We start from the raw sequence: 16,937 nt of genomic DNA, 5'->3' as shown, positions 1-16,937 counted from the left end.
ACCCCCCAAAAACTTGAGATAGTAGAGTTACAAAAAAAAAATCATGTGAAGATATATAAGCAGGGATTGCAAAATGCAATTTGAAATAAACAGAAGCTATATCAACAAAGATTTAATAATAAGGAACAGATACATATGCAGACATCCTTCACGCTGTGTAAAAGTTCCTTGCTTACATTTTTCTTTGGGAAGATTCTTGATTAAACTCCTGATAGAACATGATCTGCTCATTTCAGCTTCTCAAGTAAATAAAAATGACAGAGTAATGCTTCTTTTTTCAATACCTGCTTCCTCAATGGGCGAAGACAGCACTGCATGGATACTTCACTGGATGAATTCCCATAGGGTAGAAGTTAAACACTTTTTTCCATGTATTCTAAAGGCCCCTCTGTGGACACTTTATTTAAAACATGTAAGCGGGACCTTGACTGTTCTATGCCTGCCTGTGATACAATTTTAATGCAATTTCCCCTACCCTTCTCTTTCCTCTACCCTCCCTTTTCTCTTTATCTGTTTTGCTTCTCTTTGGGTTGGGAAAAATCATAATTGCGAAACTGAACTATTATTAAAGCTTGTTTTAAATCAGTGCCTGGGAAATAAATTAGCCTCTATTCCCACACAGTAATAATGTCAGTAAATGAGAGCTTCCAGTTATGGTGCAGGAAATTAAAGCAATGATGGCCAAAGCTTTAACAAAGTCACAAGGGACTGCACATTATTGATTCTAAGAAAAGATAGATTCCTACTATCCAGAAAATGGCATCTGTCTCCAAATAAATGACTACCACACAAAGCAAACAAGTTGAGTCAGTTCCCTAACAGGAAAATTTGCAAATACCAAAGAGAAAAAAAGTCAACATAAAGTATAAATAATAGCAAATCAGGAACTACAAAAGAGCAAAACTGAACTACTTAAGCGCAATGTTTGAAGTAGTATAAGGTTACAAATAATATCATTCAATTTAATATCTTAAAGAGGAAATGTGTTCATTAAAATGTAAAATACTATGATCTAAAGGGAGTTACTGCTAATGGGTTTATTTTTGGGGTGATGAAAATGTTCTAAAATGAGGTAGCAGTGATGGGTGTATAATACAGTGAACGTACTAAAAACGACTGAAGAATAAATTTTATAGTATGTGAATTATTTTTTTAAATCCTATGATCTATCTAATACCCCTTCCTTAAAATGTCTTTAGCAGCAACAGCAGATGTTTTTATGTATTCCTAATCTCTTCCACAGTTGTCACTGGAATCCACAAAATGAACCATAATTCACAAAGTTACTATCAGCTACATTTAGACAAATAGCTTTCTATAACCTGTCACTGCACTCAGGAAGAAAATTCAAGAGAAGTGAAATGGTCTTGTTTTCATCGTACTGGTGTGTCTGCACCAACATATATTCTGTTTAAACTATGCTCACAATAACTCAGAAGTCCTCCTTGTCCCCTCCTTAAGAATCTTCTCTTCTGAGAAGCGACCTGCTTCACCACCAGGATGTTCAGGCTGCTGATTGATGGTGGAAAGTCATGACATTTGGCTTATTAACTTCTGGACAAATTGATGTCATCTAACCTCACCCGAGCCTTCACTACTGCCTGCAAATCTTTTCCTTAATGCCTAACTGGCTCCTTAACACATTTTCCATAGTGATCATTTCCAAGCTCTCAAATCTTCTGCCTGTCAACATGACCTCACCTGATCCCTCAGCAGAAGTCAGCATCTCCCTCCGCATGGAAAAGTGCTTCCCCTTTGAAATTTGCATTACAGGGTGGGGCAAAAGGAGGTTTACGGTTGTGAGTCCACGAGACAGAGTTTATTCTTGTATTATTATTTATTAACCCTTTGCGGTCGTTTGTCTACTCTCAGCCACCAAAGCTTTTTTTACCGTTCCGGTCATATGTCTGCTCTCAGCCACCACAGCAAGGAACCGTACGAATCTTAACTCTATTCATTCATGTATCAGGTCATAATTTCTCTGAAAGCTCTTAATTCCAACCAGTACGACACCCATGTCCAAATTTAATACGACCGCAAAGGGTTAATTATTGCATGATTTTTTCCATAGGAACAACTGTAAACGTCCTTTTGTGTGTTCTTTCCTTCACAGTCACCTCAGAAGGGAGGCATCATTTCATCATTTCAAAAATGTACTAGTTCGGTGGAAACAAACTTGACTTGTGTTATACTAGCTCTATAATTATGGGCAAGGCAGTTAATTTATCTGGTCCTTAATTTTTTTTCACCTGTAAAATTAGTGTCTTGCCCTTGGTGAATACTAAGGATGGCTGAGTACTAAACCAAGGTTTCCACTTCCATCCAATCTTAGGCCTTTCTGTCCCTCTAGAACCTTCCTATATATAGAAATATATATATATATAATACAAACGGGGCATAAGATATTAAATGTTCTGTCTGGGAATCTCCTATCGGCTTGATGCTTCTCACCCTAGACAAGTCTGAGACTTCATTTTTTAAAAAACTCCTTCTTATTACTGTTATCACTTGAGTTAACATTTTCACTATTTCTCAACCGAACTTCTTCGGGGTGCAGCTAACACCTGAAGGCGGCTCTTCCCGACTTACCTCTTCACCCCTTCCTGCTTGGCTTCTGCTTCTAGCTCTCCCCGCACAGCCAAGGCCCAGCGGCCCCTCGCTCGCCCCGGGCGTCTCCGACACAGACGCCACGGCTCTGGAGCGCCCCCTAGAGGCTCCCTCTCCTTCCCCCGACCCGACCCTGCGGTTCCCCTCTACGGTCCGGCCACCTGGTCTCTCGTCTAGTTTTACTTTGGGCCCCAGCGGCGGGCGTCCATCCTGATCCCGCCGTTCCCCGCTGGACCGCGCGGTCACTCTCGGGCGCCCCGTCACATGGTGCCGAGCGCGGGACGGACGCCCCTCCCCAGGTCCGGGCAGCCCAACGCTGTGCTGAAAATACCGCCCAGGGAAAGGGGCGCGCGGGCCCTGCGCCCCGACGGGCGCCGTCTGCCCCCCCCCCCCACGCCTCTCGGGACCAGGGCTGCCCGTCTGGAGAGGAGAGGCCGCGCGGCCGCTGCCCCGGGGGACGGCCTTCGCACGCGAGCCCTCGGCGGGACCGGCGTCGCCGCGCCGCCCGACAGCCTGGAGCGGCACCTGCTCCCGTTGGCTCCGGCTCCGAGCTGGTCTGGGGAACCGCCGCGCGTTCCCGCCGACCCAGAGCGGAGCCGGGGGGGTGGGGGGCACTCACGCTTTCTCGGTGCCGTAGCTCCGGTAGTCCACGGCCGCCGACACGGCCACCACGAGCGCCGGCAGCCCGTAGCCCGCCAGGTAGAAGCGCCGCCGGCGCGAGCGCTCGCCCTCGAACACCTCCACCAGCATGACGTAGAGCTGCACGCCCTCCAGCAGCATCCAGGTGAAGGCCGCCAGGAAAAAGAAGTGCAGCAGCGCGGCGAAGGCGGCGCACGCCACCTGCGGGACAGAGCTCAGCTGCGGCGGCGCGGCCACGCGGCCACGCGGCCACGCCCACACGCACCACACCATCCGCCACGCCCCCGGCAGCCACGCCCCCTTCCGCCACGTCCACCACGCCAGCCACGCCCCCCTGCCACGTCCCCACATCACGCCCACCCCCTCCCGCCACGGCCACCATGCCAGCCACGCCCGCCCCGCAGCCACACAGCCAGGCCCCCACGCCCGCCACGCCCAGGGCAGGCTTTTCTACCTGCACAAACACACGGGTCTGCCACAGAAGACCCCGCAGGAGACTCTTAAAAGTCAGCGATGAAAACCCGAGCGACTATACCCTGCCTCTGAAAACTGCATTTAACAGTTTACTAATAATGGCGGGTGGGCGACAGCGTGGCATTGGGCTAAACAGGGCTGTAATATGCAGGAGAAAGTCCTAAGCGCCTCACTGACAGTCACTGCTGAGATGAGTCTAAACACTTCAAAAGGGATGCAGGCACTTCTTCTCTGGGCTGTAACTGTGTGTATGCTACTAATGTGTTAATTGCTAAGAGAAATATGAAAAGGAGAATAAAAGTTCTTAAAATTAAACAGCATAATTAATTGCAGCATCGTATAATTGATTGTTAATTCATCATTATTAATTCTAATTTATTTCCTCCCTGCCTTGCTTCAGAAAGGGCCTACGGTAGCAAGGAGAAGGTCATGCTGCACAGCTGTAACATTATTCTGGTTAGAACAGTGTTCCAAAGAAGGGCTTTCTCTCGGTTTTTTGTTATTGTGCTAAATGCTGGTCTAGACAAGGTTGGTAAAAAAAGGCAGCCAATAGTTCTAGACAGTTTGAACTATTTTCTTTGGCATATTTTATTTTTATTTATTTATTGTTAAGACAATATATTTATCTGTTTTTAATCCTCAGCGAAGGTTATGTTTATTGATTTTTTAGAGAGAGGAAGAGGGAGAGAGAAACACCAGTGGGTTGCCTACCGTACGTGCCCTAACCGGGGATAGAACCTGCAGCCTCGGTACGTGCCCTGACTGGAAATTGAACCGTCACCTTTTGATGTATGGGGTGTGGCTCCAACCAGCTGAGCCACCTGGCCAGGGCTCTTTGGCATATTGCATAAGATACTATAAGTTTCAGCTGACCATGTATTAATTTTCTTATGTCAGTTCCTGAAGTTTTCCTTTGGGGGGAGGGTGTCTTCGTTTCTTATAAAAAGTCCTAACTCAAATCTACAGCCCCTACTACAAAGGGGCAACACATTTATAGAAATTATCAGGTTAATGGTGAAATGAGACGAAGTCGATCTGTTTGGGTGAGAGAGAGGACAGTGAGGGCAGCTGAGGAAGCCCATTTTCAGAGGGCGTGAGAGAAAGCAGAGCCCGCCCCCTATGGGGCACAGAAGAGGACACCTGTCCAGCAACAGTAATAAAACAGGTTGAGCTGAGCTGCACTCTACCCAAGGTTTTCATATCAATCGTTCTTTATGCTCTTTGCCAGAAAGTAGTTTTTTGTGCAGTATGCAACATTTGGTGCAATTTACCATATCTTATGTAAGTAACATCAGGAAACAAAAATAAGGTTTCTAAATGAAAAGAAATAACAGTGTTTGAAGTACAGGTTAAGAAGAAAATAAAATGATTTCTTTTAGGAACATGAAACAGTTTTCCATTTCTTGCTTTTAAGAGTTAGACCTTCAACTATTAATTTTTGTTATCAGAAGGCTTTACTTTCGGGGCAAAAGAAATGTGTACTTTGCTTATTCAGATGTATGTGTTTACGGGAAAAGCTGTCACATTAGTATAGGATAACCAATTAAAAGTATAATCGGCATAATTGTACCCTTTATGGCCATTAATCATGAATGTGTAATCACAAACACAAACCCAACTGCATTTTTATTGTAAAGTACTCCATACATATGGACACATACCAGAAAACAGCCTTAAGTGAATGAATTATTTATTATGCCTATTCTGAGTCTTCTAAAAAACAAAGTTTTCTTTTCATTTGAAATTTTAGTCTTAAGAACAAATTTTCACTATGTGCTTGAATCTTAAGTAAATAGCAAGGGCCTCACAAAACTGGGCACAAAGTCTGTGTAATATATTAGCTATTATCTGTTACTCATATTTTCTGTTGGGTTTTACCAAGAACAGTTGGCTAGTACTGTTCCTTTTCTCCCTTTGCTTCTCACTCCCTCTTTTCCTCCCTCACTTCCTTTTTTCCTTAATATGATCAAATATAGGTAGTAGTAAAATACGAAGTTGACACTTAAAGATGTGAACAGAACTTGAGCAAATACAAAGTGTCAAACAAAATTTGAGAAGAGATAGATATTCTAAAAATATCCTAGAATTTGAACTATTTTCCAAAATATGTCAATTAGAAAAACTCATTTAGGCATGCAGTTTTTAATATAATATCCATCTTTTTAAAACAAGGTATATTATAAACTTCAAAAACTAACAATTATATCTCTTAGAAAAGATAATCCTCCACTCCCCAAAACATTTTACCTAACTTTCTTAATATTCAGCTCTGTCATTTTTTTTTTTTTTAAAAAACGGGGGGGGGGACTAATAAAGAGACATAATTCTTGAGAAAGATAAGTTTACAAACAAAATTTCTGAAGAAATGTACACTGATACATCCATAACATTCACTGCTTCTTCATGATGATGGGACATGAAAAGGTGAAAACCGAGGAACATCTGAATGTACCATCAATCTTAGATACTTGGAAGAGGGGGTATTTTCAAACATGAGTATTTCCACTATTGGGCAGCTGCAAGTGGAGCAATTCTTTGCTCACATCAATGTAAGTTGCTTACCGGCTGGTCAGTGCGGTTGATCCCAATCAGGAAGAGCAGCTCTGCTACAAAGAGACTGATGCAGAGGTTCTTGTGGATGGTGTTGCGGTCACTCTGGAGCCCGCGGAAAAAGCAAAATGTGAAGATGCAGATCAGGAGACAAACAAGGGACAGCAAAATTCCAACCCACGTGATCACATCCAGAAGAAGGTCGTGGACCGCATCACTGTGCTGGAAACACAACAGAGAAGCCGCAAGTTGCATTTATGCATAACCAGTTATAAAGAGTTCTAAGGCCTGGATGAACGAGGTGTCATTTTAATCACGTACTAAATATTCTCCACATACACAATGGAAAAGAGAATTATTTGGGTTTTCTAGTCCATAGGTAAAATATTTTATCTTTTTTCTGAGGTGTACATCAGTTTGATATTCAAGGATGTCAATAGTGTTTGCACCTTTCTTAGTGACGGACATTTTCAGAATATAAATAGTTGACGCAAATCAACTTAATTATGGCCAAAGGCTTCAAAATAACTTTGTTTTTTTAACTCATATCACTTCTTAGGCTAATTTTTTGACGACTCTCACTACAGAAATACTCTATTTCAAAATTAAGCTGTACACTTAGCATAGTGGTATCTCAACTGAAATGCTTTTTGAATCACTGGGGGATTTTTATAAAAAAATATAATTCTTCTGTCCTATAAATACTGGTCAGAGTTTCCAAGGTTGAGTTCAAAAAAGTATGTACTTTTATAAAGACTTTCAGTTAATTCCGATAAATTGCCACATACGTGTACCATTTATTTAGTGGAAAATCTAAAAGAATGAGAATATTCCTGGATTTAAATTCATATTGAGTGGCTTAAGGAGATCAGGAAGTTTGACTTGAAGGGTTTTGCAGGAACGGAGCGTATTATAGACGCAGATGGAATATAAGCGCTAAGAATTTTATACCTGATAACAGCAAAAGGCAGACAGTAGAGCTAAGAAAACGTAAAAGCTCACGAAAACTTTTGTATAAAACTGTGTTTTTTGTTTTGTTTTCTTGTTTTTGTTTTTCCTCTGTTAAAACAGTCTGTGAGCTCCATACCTGCCATGTTCCTTGGTGTATCCATACCTGTCATGTTCCTTGGTCTATCCACTATCTCATTTCTATCCTTGTTCTAAGGTTCAAAAGTCTATTTCTACCCTATGGTAGTTTGCCTCCGCTCAAAACCACGTCCATGAAGCTTTAGGCTTTATAGCAGGCTAGCACATCAGTGTGCCAAGATGCTGGAGCACAGGTGAGAAATGCTCTAGGACTATCAGTTCTTCTTTCTAGGTTTCTCAAAATGCCCTAAAGACCTAACTTCCATCAGCAGGGCAATGAATAAACAAATAAGGGTTAATTTGTAGCATGATATTCTAAAGAGTGGTAGGAGATCAGTGTTCTGGATACAAACAGTCACAAACATGAATACTTCTCAAAAATCTAATACTATATTTTTTAAAACTGTGAAAGGATCTGTACGGCATACTCTTTATATAAAATATTAAAATACACAAATCAATGGCATTTAGTTTTTATGGCTATATGCCTAACTACTAAAAGTGTAACACATGGGTGGGAAATATTTTAATAGAAAACAAAAATATGTGTTTCTAATTGACACCCTTTTCAACTGTGTAATCATAAAAAATAGATTTTTTATTTAGAATGGGAATTGGTACATTCTATTGTCTTCCACAATGTCAGCTTTCCCTAAAATATAGGTAAATATCCAGGTTTTCCATTTTTATTTGTTTTTACTCAAACTTCACACTTTTTATGTTTTATACAAACTTCATATAAGGTTATTTTGAATGTGAAAATTCTTACAACTGAGGTACCATGCTGTAACCTGAATCAGAGCACTTCTCATATTGCCAGACATGACTTCACAGTTGTTATTTGATAAAAAACTCTGCTAGAACACTGTCAATGAAACAGCTTCAAAATATTCCTGCATAACTCTAGATATATTTCTCAGAAGGAGCTCAATCATGAAAGAAAACCACATGAAATTTTGCTTTAACTGCATTGTTCCAGGGGATACAACTAAAGTAGTGTTGGGTCTCTGATAGCTCAAATTACTTTTACTATTTGAGAGCAGAGAGTGGTTAGTGCCACCTGGTTCCCTGAACAGAGGGCTATTTGCTCTCTACTTTGACTCAAAGGAAAGATGCTGTGATTGAGTATCAAGCACCAACCTTCAGCACAGCAGTCTCCCATAATGGGAAAAATGGCAGGTATAATACATTCTCAAATGTATCCTAAAGACCTCAAATACTTAAAGGAAAAAAGAAAAATAGGAACCAAAAAACTCCTGCCTCTCTCTGGGTAGCTGCATTACTAGAAATGTATTTACTTTACTCAGGGCCTTCATAGGTCCTTCAGAAACCCCATGGAGCGTTATTAAGAGAAGAATGCCAGATGTCAAAACATTAGTACAAAAAGTACATAGCACTCAAAGAAAACAAAAAAAGTCTAGTGATTAATTCACCTTTCAGATATGACTGTCTAGCTCAGAAAACATCACTACCAACATCTTGTGCACACCACACTGTGATAGCAGTGCTCTGCACACAGCACTCAACTAGAATTTTATCAGTAACACAAAAAGAACAATGGAGGTGAAGTTCCAGTAAGAGCTGTTAGCATAGCCTTCTTCATAATAGTCTAAAATACTAGAACTTCCAGGGGGCCAAGCCATGAAAAGAACCAAACCAGCTTCAAGATGATGGCCAGTTGAATACAACTCCTAGGTATGATTTAACAGGGTGATTGTGTGATCTTGGATCAAGTATTCCTCTTTCTGAGGTTCCACGCTTGTGAGCACTATGTGACTCAATTGTCTGTTACGTGAACTATATACCAATATGTGCCTTGAGATCTATTAATCTTATACCTTGTTAATATGCCCTACCTCTAGTACTCGGCCTGACACATTAAAAAATGCTTAATAAATACTTGTTTTTGAGTGATTAGAATAATTCCACTCAGACCAAGTTGTCTTAGAGCTGAAACCTCTTATGTCAGTATAGCTTTACCATCCATTTAATCTTCAATGTTTGAAAAGGTATGAAAGATTGTATGTCCACAACTGAGCCCCTAATCTTATCCTGTTTCTCCACTCCCCACCCTCTCAAATCTGCTCTTCCCTCTGCTTTCCCCATTTCAATAAACAGCAACTTCATTCTCTGAGGTGTTGTGGCCAAACACTTAGGAGTCATGATTTCTCTCTTTCACACATACGCTCAGTCCATCAGGAAATCTTGTAGGTCTGCCGTCTGATTCTGATAGCCTTTTACCACCTCAACTGCACCAAATTAGTTTGAGCCACCTAATTTTTAAAAATAGCCTCTTAATTGACCTCCCTACTTTGACCTTCATATTCTCCCCCTTCTATATTCACCAGAAGAGAAAGACTTTGAAAAATACATAAATCAGATGACTCATTGCTGAAAGCATCCAATGTCTCCCATCCATCTCAATAAAAGTAAAAACCAAAGTCGTCACCAAGTTCTGCAACGCACTAGAAGATCTGTACCCCTGCGCATAATTTCCTACTTCCCCTCTACTTGGTTCATTCCACCCCAGTGGGCCTGCTCTATTCTTTGAATATATCAACCGCCATTCCAGCCTCAGAGCTTTTGCGGATGCTGTGCTCTTGGCCTAAAATGCTCTTCCAAAAGATATCTGCAAGGCTTACCTGCTACCTTCCTTCAGTCCTTCATTCAAAGGTCACCTCTCACAGAGGGTTTTCCTGATTCACTCTATCTAAAATTGCAAACAGACTTCTCCCATTCTGATTCTATTACTTTTCCTGAACTATTTTTTCTCCCTAGCACTTACCTAAAATATATACGTATATACTTATTGACTTATTGATATTCCTTGTTATTGTCTGTGCCCTCCACTAGAGATACACTCCAAGAGAACAAGTTGTTTTATCGCCTCTGATTACTGATGTATCCCTAGCTCCTACAAAAGTGTCTACCACAGAGTGGATAAAGAATGTGTTGACTGAATAAATGAATCTCTTTAATTGTCCTTCTCTTCTACAATGGATTTAGATTATAAACTAAAAGTTGCAACACGCTGCCCACTGCACAGTTTTGGGGACTCTTTGGTTCTTCAACTACTTGCTCTAAAATCTTGAATAAAAAAAAGAAAATTTGAGCTGGAGAATGAGAAGGTTGTTACATCATACTATCTAAAGACATGCTGAAACGTCAAGGTGTCAAACAGTTATGACAATAAAGGTAAAACTATTCATGGAAGCAAGAGAACTTTAGAGTAAGTCTTAGCATTTACAGACATGAATTTAACCTTGTCACTCCAATTTTGCAATTGTTACCTTGAACAAACTACTTATAGTTTTGACTATCAGAAGCCTCATACACATAGAGATAAAATAAGCGAGGCTTCACACGTTACTGTGATAAGTAATTAGAATAAGATATGTGAAGGTAAAAAAAAATCCATATTTCTCTCCTTTGTAATCTAAAAACATTCTGGAATTCTTCATGTTTGAAAGTAACCGTCATATAAATAATTAACAGTCTGTATGAATGATACAACATGAATCAGAAAAATAATAACTGCAACAGAATAAATGTTAATATTATTTTAAGGACACAAAACATTATTCCAACCAACTAATGAATTACCTAATTTCACTTTATAACATGCCTGTTAGTTAATATTACTATTTGTGCTACTGATAAATTAAGGCCCCCAAATGCCCAAAGCATATGAAGAAGGCAGATTTTAACTTCTAAAATCTGAATTTCACTGTAATTACTGTATAATTGTGTTTATGACTTCTAATTAACAGAGGACTCAATTTCACCTATATATTCTTCCTTAAATTATAACAAAAAGACCTTTAAATAAAAAGGATATATCTTTAAACATTTTGTCCATAATCTCTATAATAGACTAGTACAATTTGTTGCAAAGAAGCTTGGAAAACTCACAACAAAATAACTATAAAAATAACCCCAAAACTTCAAAAAAATAATTTAAGAGGAGATGGGGAAGTATGGGAGAAAATTAAGATACTTTCAGGAAATTCAATGAGTCGATCCTCTCTAGAAATGATTTTTTATTTAAAAAACACTTGTTTTTTAAGGCTCCCAATGAAGTTTCTATTCACATATAAAATGCCATATATTTTGTAAAGCTACAGAAAGTTTCTGATTTTCCTTTTACTTTACCTCAAGGAATCTGCTTTGTCCTATTATTACGGGGTGACTGAGTAACTGAAATGCCACAAAAGGGTGAGTGCCACACTGGGGGAAACAATATGGCTAAAACAATGACATGTTGTGAAAGTCACCCTGTCACTGTAAGACTCTCAAATAAACCTGTAAGTACACTTAATGAAACTAAGTCCAAATTCATGGAATAGAAAAATGTGATTTTTGCCTCACGATTTAAAAATAATTCAATCAGAGTATACCAAAACTTTTTGTGGAAATCTTGATAGTTCTAACTTTATTGTCCAAAAATCAAGCCAGCAAACAGTATGGTGAATGAAATCTTGAAATGGTTTTCATTTTCATTGCATAAGTGTTTCCAGATGGGACACAAACTATATGAATTAATTTTGAATCCTTCTGGATGGTGTTTTCTTTCTTTAAAATAATTTTAGAAAGTTGCATTTTCCAGACACTGCTTGAACAATCACCCTATAATAATTATTAACTCTGGGCCAGTAATTATTAAGAACCTGTTTTACTTTCTGCATAATAATAAAGTATTTTAATGTTGAGTCAAATTTGTTAAAGCTCAATCACAGGGATTTTAAATTGCCTCTTAAACATATCTTGTTCTGAAATATTTGTAATATAGCTAAAATAAGTTCTTTTTTTCTGTTTTGCAAACCTATGAACACTCACTTGGTTACTAATGTATCATATAAGCATTAAGGCATTGGTTTGAATCGTGAATTTCACTGACTCCAGTAAGATTAGAAAGGCCTGTTTTCTGATAAATGTGGCATGAACTCTGTGAAGTAAGTTCCTAGCATTGCTCTAAGTCTTGGAACCATGTTATCAAACACAAAGGTCACCCTGCAAATGCTTGGGAAAATAAAGGGCTCAATGGTCTGAGGAAATTTGGATTTACTTGTCAGAACAGGATGAAGGTCAAAGTTGAGTAACAGTAAGAAGAACAATATGACTGCATTTCTTATAATTTTATAGTAAATTAACCAAAAGAACTCAGTAACAATTTTCAAATTTGTGTCAAATTGGAAGGAAAAAAAAGCAATCTAAGTATTTTCAGGCTTTAATTGCAAAGAGAAACACTGGCAAAACAAGACCATATGAAAGCATTCATAGCCAGTTGACCTCTGGATTTAATAAAAGCAAATCTCTTTGATATCAGAAGCATAGCATAGCACACTCTAAGTTATTGAGATTTTTCTTGTTTTGAATTTTTTTTAATTTATTTTTTATTGTTGACACTATTACAGATGTCCCCCATTTTCTGCCGTCTTTGCCTACCTCCTCCCAGTCCCCCATCCGCCCTGCCTTCACCACACTGTCCTCTGTGACCATGGGCTATGCATCTATCTTTTCTGGCTAATCTCTTTACCTTCTTTTATCCAGTCCCTCCCACTCACCTCCCCTCTGATATTCCTCAGTCTGTTCCAGTGCTCCATGCCTCTGGTTCTATTTTGTTTGTCAGTTTATTCTTGCTTTGAATTTTTAAAAAATTAAACTCTTACCAAATTTAGTGAACCAGATCTGCAATATCCATAAAAACAGAAAATAGTAGAAATTGTAGCTGAGAATTTATCATGGATATAGGTGGGAGGCAAAGGTAGATTAAAGTTGATAAACCGAAAAATGATCGGTCAAAATTTCTAAAGGAAATGAACTGATCAAGCAGTAAATAAGAAACAGATTATAGGAGTACCTGGAGTCTTATTTTTAAAGTACCTGGGGTGAGGGCAAGAAATGAAACTATGCAGATAAAAAATTCCATTCTTAGCATTTCTGAGGTATGTACAGTGATGGTGATGATGATGATGATGATGGTGGTGGTGACTTTCAAAATGCCAGATTCTATTAGGAGTACTTATTTATTTTATTAGGGTACTCATTTAATCCTACAAAGCACTATGATGCGATACTATTATTATCTCCAATTTACAGATGAAAAAACAAAAGCCCAGAGAATAAGTAATTTACCCAAGATCATTCAACTAGTATGCAGTAGAGATAAAATTAGTGGTAGGGTGACCAACTGTCCAGGTTTGCACAGAATGTCTTAGTTTTAGCAGTAAATTCTGTATCCTGGGAAAGCCCTCTCCAAGACATGAAAAAGTCTGAGACCAGAGATGGGTACAGATGTTTAAAAGAAAAGTATAAAATCCATATGACAGCCTAGAAAATAGAGGCTGGAAGCAACACAATTTTTAGTGTCAAACAGAAGTAGTATCAATTATCCACCTTCGGTAGTGACTGCTGCTGTTTCCCCCCTGCTATAGGATCATTCACTGCGGCACCACTCTGTTGTGATCCTGAGTTCCTCTTGGACTTTGGATTAACTGTTGTGTTTTGTATCAAGATTGTACTAGTTTAATTTCTAACACTGTGGATACTATAATCATTGTTCTAATAGCTTAGTGAAACTGAGAATGACTACAATATAATAACATGAAAATACTGAAAAAGAAGTTGAAACATGTTTTATTTTAAAGATTCATGGAAGGACAAACAAAACTAGGTTAGAGAACCAAAACAGAGCACACTGCACAACATGCAGAAATGACTTTGGGACCCGGCATGACAGAGTCGGTTGTGTGAAGGTGCACACAGAGCCTGAATCTCACAGGGACAGCCAAGGGTTTGTAAAATCAAAAGTTGGGGTTTTTAAAAATCTTCCCCCAAAAGACACCAATGCTCGGTTGAAATTAACAGTTATGGAATAAGCTTGAGTAGATCACAAGAGTAAACATGCATTATTGTTTAGTTCCCTTGATTTCTCTATGCATCTCAGTAAAGTTACTTTTCCTGATTCAAAGGATGCAACTAAAATGTTCTGTGAGTAAACAAAAGGGGAAATTTTGGTAACCAATATTTTCACTCCTTATAGTGTAGAGTTGATTCTGTCTGATCTTACTAAAGATCACGCTTCCTAAAGTATATCAAGTGATATGCTGAATCATAGCAATGAAATGGTGTTTTCTTTAGCTCTTACATATTTTAATTTGAAAAATGCAATTTCAAATCACCTTCTTGATTTCTATAAAGATTTTAATGAAACTTCAGAAGACATAAAGCAAAATTTTGTTGATACCTTGGTCAGCTATAAAGTAGACTTTGCTCACCTATCTGCATATTAAACAGATGGTGCAAATGTGAATACTAGGAAATTCCATTCAGCCTATAAACTTCTTACATAAGAAAATGAACAGTTCATACCTACTCAATGTCCTTTACATCTTATACACAAGGCTGCTAAAAATGGATGTGATTTGCTTACCTATGATAATGAGGTTTAATAATGAAATGTTTGGGTCATTTTTCAGTTTCCACAAAATGTGCAGAAGTACTTAACAGGCTTTTTAACTTTCTAGAAATGGAAGGAGACAGTCTCCTGAGACATGTGCCTACAAGATTGCTATCATTGTCTGGCCATAGAAAAATGTTAAAATATCGGCCTTCTATAAAATCATATTTTCAAAGTATGAGACAAGAATTTCTTTCTCTAATATTGAAATATATGACAGGTGAGAATGAAGAAACAGATTACAGTAAAAGAAATTTATATGATGTTTCTCTAAAACTGTGTGATGAGCTCCAAACAGGCTATAAGGAACCTGGAAAAATATGAACTGACTCTACTTGAGATGCATGACGTTCTATATGTAGGTTCAGGACAAAAACTCATAAAGAGAAAAACATAATTTATTTTGGGGATTTATATCCAAAATATATCATCAGAAAAGAACAGTCAAGTTAAGTAGGACTTCCTCATTTCTTTATTAAAACTGTAACTTACTTGAAATTCAATATAGACTTCATAATGCAAAATTACCTCAGTGCTTTAAAATCATTATCCTTGATAGTATTTTACCTTATGTCGACATCCAATATGCTTGGAAATGTTTAAAAATGATGAAGATTTTGGACATTGACAGCCTATATGATGAATTCACAAATACAAAAGGATTGATTGACAAACAACTGGTCTACCAGAACAAGCCTATAGACTCAAAGTGGATGGCCATTTTTGAACAGCTGGGAACTCATTCCCACAAGCCTAATACTATGAATTGTCACTGTTAAGTAGTAATAACACATGCGCGTAATTACATATTAAGCACACTTTTGATCTGGTAGTGCTATTTCCCAGTTGGCTCTCTAAAAAGTTGATCACCCCAAATACTCCATGCTCTAAACAACTTCACTAACAGTGGTGATATAGATTCTCTTCTATATTACCTTTTGTGACCCAATTACACAAAGGTTCTTAGAATTGGACAGAGCTAGGCTTTCATGCATAAAAAATTCTTCACTATCCTTTGAATACAATAATTAAACTCAATGGTTTTGCTAAAGCATACTTTGCTAGGGATCATTCAGCAAACTTGCTGATTCTCAGACAAAATGGGTAACTTCTCCAAATAAAAGTTTGTATATTGATTTTAAGAATATTCATTTGATACCTAATATGTGTCAGGTATTAAATAAAATAGAATGTAAATATAAATATACATACACACATGTACACAAACACGTGCACACACCCATCCTATCTTTACTTCATTATTCCACTGTCATTCAGCAGCTTTCCTTAGTAAAGCAATTTCAGGCAAAAGAAAAGGGAAGTAGTTATTAAGTTTTCATTTTCTATCCTCTTGAATAAATTTATTACATTTTAAACAGAGTAGAAGTCTTTCAGCTAAAAACCCTGGGAACTATTATCTCACAGGCTAAAGACAATGAGTAGGACGCAACATTAAATTTTACAAAATTAACACCTTGACATTTCCACAGTTCCACTGGACTTTTAAATTATCAAGTAACCCACCACAGAAGATCTTTAAATAACACTGCTTACCCTGTAAGGATACATAAACTGGCAGTTCCTTGAATTGTTTAAAACAACATAGGAAAAGTGGTTTAGTTCAACCATATTTTTGTTCAAATGCTTTTAAAATATTATTTATATAAGTTGATGTTACTGCCTGTCTTAGAAAGTTATATAAATAACTTTTGGAAAATCTAGCCTAATTCCTCTAAGGTCCAGTAGTTCTCTAGTTTTATCACTTTATTTACTAGAAACAGTGGAATGAAACAGGCCAGGAAAAAACAAAAAAATAATCACTGAATACTATCAATGTTACAAAAAGAAAGGCCAAAAATTTGTGACCTGGAACAAATATAGTAAAGCTAGTAAACACATCAACTTAGTAACAATTTAGTTCTTACTAAGAGTAGTATAAGCATTTGAGGGTATTTTTAGAACATTAGGATGGAAAAAGTTTTAGTACTTGCTTCATTTGCTCGATTGGTTGATTACACTTCCTTAAGCATGGGTAAATTGCATGAGTAGAGCTATTAGAGTTAAAAATAATAAAAATATTATTTCAGTTGTTAGTCAACGCTAAAAATCATCTCATTAATGA

At 38.1% G+C, this 16,937-nt stretch overlaps 1 protein-coding gene across 11 annotated transcripts in view; it reads right to left on the bottom strand.

The window, feature by feature from the left end:
- Window positions 1–16,937, bottom strand: part of ADGRL3 (adhesion G protein-coupled receptor L3) — a 698,136-nt gene that overhangs the window by 67,116 nt on the left and 614,083 nt on the right. For 10 of the 11 annotated variants that reach the window (XM_081145463.1, XM_081145466.1, XM_081145468.1 and 7 more), the window contains 2 exons: window positions 6,283–6,492; window positions 3,227–3,447 (listed from right to left, as the gene is read on the bottom strand). In XM_081145463.1, the coding sequence (XP_081001589.1) occupies window positions 3,227–3,447; window positions 6,283–6,492 (431 nt within the window). The remainder of the gene's footprint in view (window positions 1–3,226; window positions 3,448–6,282; window positions 6,493–16,937) is intronic. The other variant, XM_081145472.1, reaches the window with a different exon arrangement.

Source organism: Miniopterus schreibersii, assembly GCF_964146895.1.
Source record: "Miniopterus schreibersii genome assembly, chromosome: 1".
Taxonomy (NCBI): Eukaryota; Metazoa; Chordata; class Mammalia; order Chiroptera; family Miniopteridae; genus Miniopterus; species Miniopterus schreibersii.
Note: the sequence above shows the minus strand (reverse complement) of the source record. Positions and strands in the feature narration are given on the sequence as shown.